Source organism: Phaethon lepturus, unplaced genomic scaffold, assembly GCF_000687285.1.
Source record: "Phaethon lepturus isolate BGI_N335 unplaced genomic scaffold, ASM68728v1 scaffold21655, whole genome shotgun sequence".
In the NCBI taxonomy this organism is placed as follows: domain Eukaryota; kingdom Metazoa; phylum Chordata; class Aves; order Phaethontiformes; family Phaethontidae; genus Phaethon; species Phaethon lepturus.
This window is the reverse complement of record NW_010538685.1, coordinates 49,078-60,197: the sequence shown is the minus strand read 5'-3', so window position 1 is coordinate 60,197 and position 11,120 is coordinate 49,078. Positions and strand designations below refer to the sequence as shown.

The window sequence follows — 11,120 nt, the reverse complement described above, 5'->3', positions numbered from 1 at the left end:
CGGCTGGGGCTAAACCACGACAGTTACTCTGGACATTAAACTGTATTGATCTCTAAGGGACACTGCTAGGTATTGGCTGCCAGTTGGACTTTGCACCACTGATCACTTGAGTGAATTTTCCTGTCCACCTTATCTTCCATTCATCCAGTCGGTATCTTACCAGTTTGGTGATAAGGGGAGTACAGGAGAGTGTGTCAAAGGCCTTCCTGGAGTCATACAACATCCACTGCCCTCCTTGTCCACAGCAACAGTCATGTCCCCATCATAGAAAGGAATCAGTTTGGTCAGAGAGCTGGAGCATATGACATATGAGGAAAGGCTGACAGAGTTGTTCAGCCTTGAGAAGAGAAGGGTCAGGGAAGATCTTATTGTTGTCTAGAACTACCTGATCAACGGATAAAGAGAAGTTGGAGACAAATGTTCTCATAGGTGCACAGCCAGAGGAGAAGAGGCAATGGTTGCAACATGGGAAACTCAATCATATACAAGAAAAACTTTATTCCTATGAGGGTGGTCCAGGCATTGCCCAGAGAAGTTGTGGGACCACCATTCTTAGAGACATTCAAGACTCAAATAGACATGTCCCTGAGCAATCTGATCTATTCAGACCTGCTTTGAGCAGGATGTTGGATTAGATGACCTCCAGAGGTCCATTCCATCCTAAAGTAGAGCTCTAGTTTTACATCTTCAAACATGTTTTAAAAAAAAAAACAAACAACTCTAAAACATGTGGTTATATTTTAAGTCAGTTTGATGTCACTGCACAGATGTTTTCATAAAAATTCATTAAACCAGTTTTTTTGTGTAAATTTTGCTGCTAAAGATTGTGAGATCTACTTTTTCACTAAACAATGTGATAGAAGAGACTGATATACTATCATCCTGGATGCATCTACTTCAGTAGTCCTACTCTTACAAGTTTTGAAACAAATATGCAAAAGCGACATCATAAATTGAATTGAATACTTGAAAATCTTTCTCTCTCTGTTTTTCCACCTTTGTTCACTCCTCTTTCACCCCTGCATCTAAAACATCTGGCACAAAAACTGATTATTCTTTCCTTAAAAAAAATTTCTTGCAAACAGATGTCTAAGAATAATGTGATTTTAACCATCTAGTTGCCCTTACTGTTGCTGCAACATCATTTTCCAAGAAAGATGGTAAAGTTATGGAGGTTAAGAAGAGGATAGCTACAAGAATGGAGGAAAAAGTAGCAAAAGAAATTGTAAAAGTTAATAATGGTGAGTGGTAAGCTTCTCCTTTTCCATATGTTGTGAAGTACTTCACATATTTATGGATATTTTTGATTCTTCAAATGGTGCTTTTCTATAAAGTTGAGGTTGATACAACTGAGACAGAGCAATTTGTATTAGCACATTTGCACTGTACTCACACAAACAAGCATGAACACTTAAAACTCCATTACAAACCTTGAGCATCTTCACAAACAGAAACTGTAGAAAAGCACAGCCGTGCTTGGTTAGTCTAGACATAACTTTAAATTTACATTTAATAAAATTTAATTCAAACTACTGCATGAGAAATGTATTTCTATTTTGTGTTATTTTTTCAAGAAAAAAATATCAACATAAATTAAGAAAAATTTGTCATGTTTCAGGACTAAGAAGTTATTTTATTCTACAGGAATATATTACTGTCTGATAGATGTCTTGATTTAGTTTCTCTACACTGAATATTCAAAAACATCAAGTCTTCCATTATTAAATTTCTAATTAAAAAGCTTCTCACTAATGTGCCTTAGAACGACATCTTTCTCTAATTATGAGCTGGAAATAGTCCACAATACACACACAGTTGGGAGTACTTGATCACCTCAAGGTTTGAAGATGCTAAAATGCATCTAGACTTTTCTTCTATTAATCACAATCTGTAGGGAATAAAGATGTCAAAAAAAAAAAAAGAGAGAAGAGATGTTGTGGTTTAGCCCCAGCTGCCAACTAAGCACCACGCAGCCACTCGCTCGCTCCCCTTCCCCCAGTGGGACGGGGGAGAGAATTGGGAAAAAACTCATGGGTCGAGATAAAAACAGTTTAATAGGACAGAAAGAGAGAAAGAAACAACAATAATAATACCGACAAAGGAATGTACAAGAATGAATGATGCCCAATACAGCAATTGCTCACCACCCGGCAATCGATAGCCTGTCCCCAAGCAGCGATTTCCAACCCCTGGCTAACTCCAGTTTATGTACTGGGCATGACGTTGTATGGTAGGGAATATCTCTTTGGCCAGCCTGGGTCAGCTGTCCTGGCTGTCCCCGCTCCCAGCTTCCTATGCACCCCCAGCCTTTAGCAGGCCAGCACGAGAAGCTGGACTGCCCTTGACTACTCAACATGCTGATGTTTGGGGTTGTTGCTATCAACAGTTTCTCATCCCAAATCCAAAACACAGTCTCACACTAGCTTCTGTGAAGAAAACCAGCTCTATCCTGGCTGAAACCAGGACGAGAGAGAAGAAAAAGAGGTATTCCTCTTGCTTTCCCCGCTCCAGCAACCTCCAACATGTTTCTGTCCTTGAGCTTTGCCTTGGGCAAAAATAAAGTCAAGTGGTGTCATATAAACAGCAAATGTAAACCCTCTACTCAATTCTTTTCCATTTTACAAACTGGAACTATATGCATGTTTTTCTTCCGTTCTTCTAGCTAAGTCATCACCAAGAAAAATTAAGAATAGAGCATAGCACATGTATGAGAATAAAACCAACCACTACTTTTTGGCCTCAAAGAACACTAACAACACAGTAGGGTAACAAAGCAGCTTTCAAAAACTGTGTATCAGCCACTTCAAAAGAGAAAGCAAGTCTTGCTCAAAGATTTATGAAAATCAAATTGCAAGCGGATAGTACAAACTGTCAGAACATTTCTCAAAAAAAAAAAAGCCACAGCATTAATAAATTCTACATTTGTTAACACTAATTTATATTTACTATTTCATTTCCAAAAACCAAACAGCAATACATAAATGTTGAATATACAGAGAACAACACTGCATTTTTGCATTAATCTCCTGCTTAGGTCATGGTCTTATCATGATTATTTAAATTTAAGAGCAATACTTGGTTGACAAGGTACTGCAGTGCTGCAGGCTACAATCCTCACACAATGCCTAAAGGGTTATTACTGTGGAAAAATTCTACTGAGGACTTTATGAAAGAGTCTTACCCCTTCCCGAAGACACCTCATTAGCACAGTGTAAGCAGCCGAGGGAACAACCCAGCATTCTCTGGGGTGCTCCCTTTTTTCCTCCTGAAATGAAGCCAACGGCACAAATGATTAAATCAAAAAATCACAATAATCTCACTCACATTAAAAATGGGTAACAGATTCTTAACAGGGTTCATATTATACATTTTTCAAGTTAACATATGCTAGAAAATACATTAAATTCCAGGGCAGTATTACTATTTAATGTTATTTCACATGCAGCAGAGAAATTGATATTTTACTAGCTTATTTAAATAGTCTCCAAACTCCATAACAGAATTTGTCATAATATTTCTGGGTTTCAATGATTCCTTCTAATTTGCACACACACAAAAATATTCTTGCGTTCCTCTCAATCATTTTGTCTCTCTTCTGAAAGAGACAACTGTTTACTAATAGTAGTAATGTTTCTCTTTAAATGTGATTTATTATACCAAATAAACAAGATCACTGTTGTCTGTCAACTAAAAAAAAGTAAATGTACTTTGGAAAAAATAAAAAAGTCATGCCGGGAGATATAAAGTGTTCAGTAAAACTTGCTGTATGGTATAGCCGTCAGTACATATCAACATTTCCAAGATCTTTATGTGTATTTCCTTGAAATCACCCCGTTAGAGAGGCTAATTCACTGCTAGATGAAACAGAGGTTTGCTTCTTCCATCCAAAGTTGATAAACTCCATTTCCCCCCATCCTGCCCCTGCAGCAGCCTACTGTAAAAATTCAAGTTGAAAAGAGGACGCTTGGACATCATTAAGATTTAACAAAAACAACTGACATATATAGGCTAGTAACACTAAGATATTAGCAACTGAAAAAAAGTCTCTTTTGGGAAAGAAAGTGAAAAATAATAGGCATTGAATGGTGTGAAGACAATATGCCTTGAAATCAATGCGTACTTATCTTAGTAAATAGACAAAGGATGACAAGCAACAATTCCTTCAGAAATTATGCATTTCTTGATGTCTATTGATTATATTAGCAAATTCTTTTTAGCATTCTAATTAACTGTTTATAATAAAAAGCATAGGATGGGCAAGGTGGGGGTTAAAGATGCAAAAACAAACTATACTCTCTGAATTTCCCGGTTCCTGAGTGGTCAACACTAATTCAACATATATGATATGATAATATCAGGCATTTAATTTAAGCATGGCACATTATCAGGAAAGACTATTACTGAATTGCCAAGTAAAATTCATTTTCCTTCTTTGCTGAAAGTAGGTCAAAACTTTATTTGCAACATGTATCAATAGAGAAAATGAGTTTGTTAAATCTTCCATTTTTTAAGCTTTATTTCTGCTAACTTTGTATTAGGAGGTACAGAACAATTTTCCTTGGAAGACAGACAATAATAAGAATGGTCTGACATCCAACAGAGCCATCAGATCTACTACATTCCACCTCCATCTTATCTGAGTAACAACATGTTGACATTTAATCATAGTTTGCCTTCCAAGGCTTAGAGCATAAGTTAAGAAAATGCAGACCAAGTTTCAAAGAAGGACGGTAGGTTACTTTCTAACAGTCAACAGTGGAATATTCTCCATCTGGAAAAGGCAGGACAAGACTAGGAGACAAGACAGAGTTAAAATGACAGCCTATGCTGAAACTGGTATGGATATGTTTCCCATTTTATTAATCTAACTTAATCATAAATTATGTCAAGTTTTTCTGTAACCATACATATTACATGTACTATAAAATAAAAAGCCTTAAGAAATGGTGCAGTCCTGAAACATTAATAGTTCTTCCATTCTTCAGACTGATTAATGACTTTCTGCAAGGTTTAGTCTCTCATTAGAAATAAAAAAAAGGCAAAAAGCTGTAAGAAATTTTGCACCATTCTTAATTACCTAAACACACCTACAGAATTTGACATTCAATAAATTTAAATATGTCACCGAACACTGGGGAATCTTCCTACTTTTTGCTCACAGCCCATGTTGATTTTGATTAAACTTTAGGTTGTGCACCCTAATAACATAAACAGCACAAAATGAATAGGAATATTACATAGAACTTGAAAGTTTTCCCTCAAGGCAATTCGCTCAAGAGTAACAGAACATCTTCCCTGGGGTCTGCTCATGCTACTTGCGAATTGCTCTCGGCTTCTGTTTGGAAGAAAAACGCAGAGATGGAGCACAAGATCTTACTTATGAGATCTCATATGCAAGTACACACATAATATCATAGTTTAGGATGGCAGAGGACCGTTATGACTATCTGGACTTTTTCACAGTATTTTCTAAGCCACAGAAGTGCAACTAGTGATCCCATATTTAACCTAATGAATCATGCTGCACCTAGATAGCTGAACTTTATTTTAAGTGTTTGATAATTTATGATTTACCAAATGTTAATCTGAAAAAGAAATAATCTTTATCATTATTTAACATTAATATTGTGGTTGGACCTAGAAACACCTAGTAAAAGCCCAGAGGGAATAAATCAGCCCCCAAAAACTTACAGTTTAAATGATAAATATTTAGCAGCTTAATAAAACAATCAAGCAGGCTGAGCAGCAAAATGAAGAAAACACAGAATAAAAGGAAAACAAAAAAATTCTGTGTACAGTTCTTAATGGATGAGATGCAGTTATGATTTTTTTTCCTTAAATTAGTCACGACATAAAGCTTTGCTGTTTAAAAGTATAAATTGGCAACAAACTTTCTTGTTTCATCTTTATATACTCCCATTAACTTGGTATGTGATCTTGGCAAGGTCATTCGATACTACCGTTCTGCAGTTTAGTAAGTAACAAAATGCCTACAACACTACAGTATTCTGAGGTATAAGTAGGTACAGAACAGAAAAATGAAAAGCTTTATAGAGGTCTCCTCTTAATTACAATTTCTTTAAAAAGTTTGTGTCTCCAAGCATACAAATCAGAGTGATATTTTTTAAGTTTTACCAAGACAAAGTGCCTTGAGTTCATATATGTAGAGTAGTTCCAAATATTTCTTCCTATTCGCTAATTATTTCTTAGTTATAACTTGAAGCAATGCCCATTACTATAGATGTTCCTGAAACATGAGAGTTGTCATTTAAATACAAGTTACTGTGCTTCGAACATTGTGAAGGTTATAGATACATATAGACTCAAAAATTTGTCAGTTCAGATTTTCAGAAGAAAAAAATTAATCTATTAGGGTCAGTGCATGCAAATAATTTTGCTGTTATAGAGCCAGTGTAAACAGATTTCTTTCAACCACTAAAGTCTCATTTCAAAAGAAAATCAAGCAGTGCAAAATACTCTTGCCAAATACAATTTTCAAGTTGGAGTTTTAAATTTATTTATTTTTATTAATAGTAAAAATTATATTGCCTGCAATCTGTCTGATGATGCCAAGTAGAAATTCTTCCCCCCAAGGAAAACTGAGACGTATTAAAACATATAAAAATGAACCGTGACTGTGGATGTATTTTCCACAATTTCTCGATGTAAGAACAAGTTCTGTGACTCTGTGTGTTTGACAAATATTTTGGCAGTTGCCTAACCAGAAAAGGACAGTGCTTGCTAAACTACAAAAACCAAGGCACCCACTACATCTTGTGGAACATGCAAAGGAGATAAAGGACAATGAAACATGGAAGTTCAGCACAAAGCCATAACTACAATAAGCCAAACTACAGATCCATTTAAGATTTTCATTCCTTTATCAAGTGACTTCACAGACTGTTAACTAACTAATATGGTAGCATTCAGAGCAATTGGATGCCGTTAATACAAAAGCTTCAGAGAAGCTAGGGCTAGGCTTTTTCTGTTTGAAATCACCTTCGTTTTCAATAAGTAAAAGAAAGTATTTTACTCTTTGAATAAAGGAAAGGTGACGGCTCCTCTAAACCCCTCATCTTCCATTCCTACTATCGACAGTATTTATTTTCTACAAATAACCTCTGTTTATTTTTCATGTGAATCTACTATTTTTAAACTGAAGGTTTAAATCAGTTCTAGACAGGAATTACTGTAATTCCATTTGAAATTAGTCAGGATCATTCCATTTCATTTTCCACAGTGTTATGAATCCAACCATGCTAGGGTAAGATCTAATATGGACTAGATATATTAGTTTATTGATATCATAGGCTGTCCTGATATATCCTATTTAATCAAAGTCTCTAGCTAAGATGTGCTAACCCTTAGAACTGCCACTTGGAGGCCAGCAGTCACTATGATGATTGATTAAACTGTTTTATGAAGTTAAGACTCCATACTTGAAGAATGCAATTCAATTAATCTCAGATGAAGTACACGATTGGATTAACATGTTTCTTACAGTAGAAGAAGTATCACAGAACATACAAGGACAAGAAACTGTTGACAAAACAAATGACAAAATAATTTGAGGTTTTTGTCTACTTTTCCATGGGAAATATTTTTCACATTTGTGAAATATGTAAGGATCACTTGACAGTCTTACCTCACTGGCTATAAGGTAAAGAAGCTCCCCAAGTGCAGGTAGAAGGCATTGTTTCAATTTACTATTTCTGAAGTTTTCTCTGATGAGTTCAGTTAAAAGTATAATTGCCTAAAATAAAAAAAAAAAGTCATAGAAAAACACATATAATCTTCTCTCAAGCAAAATGTACCGTTAAAGGGAACAAGTTTTATCTGAAATGCCATCTTACTGACATGCTCTTCACTTATGCTAAAGAGCCATTTGCAAAGGATTTAGTAAGCGTGGAAAGACAAGAAAAAATAATAATTACAAAACAGATTATGTATGCAATATGGAGAAAAATGCAATAAGGAACCAGCCTAGGTGACAAATTGTCAGCTATCTCTTCTTCCCTTTCCCTCAGGGCAATAGAAATAGATCTGCCAGGGGGAAAAAAAAAAAGTCTTCTTCCTGTTTCTATGTTTCTATCAGGAAATATAAAAGTTCTCCTCACCATCAGGTTACCAAAAGAACAAACAACAACAAAAAAAGATAGGAACTCAAAGTTTTATCTCCTGATCCCTGAGTTTACTGGCAACTCACTGTGTGAGAACTGAACATACCATTTTAGTTTTCTGTACTTCAAGCGTTTCTGTTTGCAAAGCAGATATATATATACAGTATTTTTATTGAGAGGGTGGAGGGAATTTGAAAATTCTGATTCATCTTGTGCAGGTCGCCTAGTAAGAAATCACTTTCCCATACACAGATGGAACAGATTTCAACCTAACATTTAATGCTGGACTTATTCAAGAAACCAAGCACCATTTAGCTACTACATGTTAAATTGAAGAGCACGCTATTTGCTGGCTGGGGTGTGCTCCCCAAAATCTGAACGTGCTCTAATATGTACCAAGCATATAGCAGTATAGAAGCCAGTTGCTTCTTTAATTTAAGAAAGGTGTATCTACATGTCCCCCCTGCTCCAAAATATTAATGCCTTGCAAGACTAGAAAAAGACGGCAGTTCAGCAAATACGGATTTAACATACTTCCTATGTCCCTTAAGTATTTCCTTTGGCTATTGGGCAGGATTTAGTTCTAATATTTTTAAAGCACTTATGAGGTACAGCAAATAAGCTCTGTAACCAGATACTGTTGGTGATGTCAGTGATTTCCAATAGTTTGCATGATATGCAAAGTGAGATCTGGTTATTTTTATGTACTTTAAATAAACAGTAACATGGCACATACTATTCTATTGTAAATCTTGAAAACAGTCAACTTCTAAAATATTATTTTATATGTGAAGTGTGATGTAGCTTGCACTATTCATTATTTTACTTAAACAGAAAAAGTATTGCTGTAAAGTATCAACCTACAGAAACTGGAAAAAAATAGTAGTTCAAGGAATATAATACTAATTGCATATTTCATTATTGTACAGAAAACAAGGCAATAGAAACCATCATATTACGATCTCCTTTAGTACAACAAATGGAGCATTAATTTTATTTCATTTTTCTGCTTATGAACTCTTCCCTTCCCCTTAAAACAGCAAAAACATAATCAGCAGTATCACTGAGACATTTCATGTGTTTACTTTATGCTTTAGTATAAAACAATGGACTTTTAAAAATGGCCTTGTTTAAAAATATTTTGAAGTCACTCTGTGACAGTCCTATCCCAAAGTCATAGAGTCGAGGTCTGGTTAAATTGTGGTGGTTAGTCTGTGATTTGTTTGCCTTTAACTTTCACATTCTTAATTAACATACTTCAAGCATGGGAGATTATGTGACAGTGATGGAGCTGTGGAGACAGACTATAGCAGGGGTTGAATGTGAGGCCACAGAGAGGGAACATATGCTGTTACTGACTATAATGCCACGTAAGCATAAGTATATAAAGTTAGGAGTTTGATCTAGAGTGATAGAAGGGTGATACTGCCATCCATATGAAAAATTCACAATAAAACTCCCAAGAAATTTTAATTTCTCCTGTTAAAAAACTGTGGGCCAAAGCCACTTCAGGACTTATTCCCAAAGGGGAGAGCAAAACAATCTACAAAGAGATATGCCTTTGATGAGATGTGTGGTAACTGAATGATGTAACACAAAAATTTTTCAGAGCTACAAAGACACACATGCTTTACCTTGGGTAGCACAGAAAAAAAAAATAATTGAAAACCAAAACAAGCAAAAACCACCAACACCAACCAAACCACCAACATGGTGATTTTCTCACAAACCATGAAAACTGTTTGGCCAAAGGCAAAGGTTATCTGAAACAGTCCTGGCACTCTACTTCCAAAACATGCTCTCCCTTCCCACTACCTCAAAAAGCCTAGCAAAACACAATCCTATCTAGTCATTAAGCAAGAAACAGCTAAAAAGAAAGCATTACTCTGAATTTTTTTCCAGAAATCTAAAGAAAATTGTGATTTTAAACACACATCCATGTGTTAAACACACACCACCACATGTGGTGAGTTGACCTTGGCTGGATGCCAGGTGCCCACTAAAGCTGCTCTATCACTCCCCTCCTCAGCTGGATGGGGGAGAAAAAATATAACGAGAAGCTTCTGGGTCAAGATAAGGACAGGGAGAGATCAGTCACCAATTACCATCATGGGCAAAATGGATTTGACTTGGGAAAATTAGTTTAATTTACTGACAATCAAAATCAGAGTAGGATAATGAGAACTGAAACCAAATCTTAAAATAGCTTCCCCCCACCTCTCCCTTCTTCCTGAGCTCAACTTCACTCCCGATTTCTCCCCTCCTCCCCCTCAAACGACACAGGAGGACGGGGAATGGGGGCTATGGTCAGTTCACCACACATTGTTTCTGCCGCTCTTTCCTCCTCAGCAGGAGGACTCACACTCTTCCCCTGCTCCAGCGTGGGGTCCTTCCCAGGGGAGACAGTCCTCCACAAACTTCTCCAATGCGAGTCCTTCCCACAGGTTGCAGTTCTTCACGAACTGCTCCAGCCTCGGTCCCTTCCACAGGGTGCCATCCTTCAGGATCAGACTGCTCCAGCGTGCGTCCCCCATGGGGTCACAAGTTCTGCCAGCAAACCTGCTCCAGCCTGGGCTGCTTTCTCCACAGGTCCGCAGGTCCTGCCAGGAGCCTGCTCCAGCACAGGCCTCCCATGGGGTCACAACATCCTGCTGGCATCCACCTGCTCCAGCGTGGGGTCCTCCATGGGCTGCAGGTGGAGATCTGCTCCAGCGTGGAGCTCCATGTGCTGCAGGGGCACAGCCGGCCTCACCATGGTCTTCACCACAGGCTGCAGGGGAATCTCTGCTCCAGTGCCTGGAGCAGCTCCTGCCTCTTTCTGAACTGACCTCGGTGTCTGCAGCGCTGTTCCTCTCACAGATTCTCACTCCTCTCTCCAGCTGCAAATGCCATGTGCCCTTTCCCTGCCCCCCCCTTCTTAAATATGTCATCCCAGAGGCGCAATTACCATTGCTGATGGGCTCGGCCATGGCCAGTGGGAGGGGCCCCCTTGGACGCCGC

The 11,120-nt window shown here is 37.4% G+C and overlaps 1 protein-coding gene across 1 annotated transcript in view; it reads right to left on the bottom strand.

The window, feature by feature from the left end:
• Positions 1-3,140: 3,140 nt before the first annotated feature.
• LOC104620629 (serine/threonine-protein kinase ULK4-like) overlaps positions 3,141-11,120 on the bottom strand; it is a gene marked incomplete at its 3' end in the record, with an annotated part of 45,523 nt that continues 37,543 nt past the window's right edge. Inside the window, exons 17-18 of the mRNA XM_010286910.1 lie at positions 7,646-7,753; positions 3,141-3,265 (exon numbers count right to left, since the gene is read on the bottom strand). Of these exons, the coding sequence (XP_010285212.1) occupies positions 3,141-3,265; positions 7,646-7,753 (233 nt within the window). The remainder of the gene's footprint in view (positions 3,266-7,645; positions 7,754-11,120) is intronic.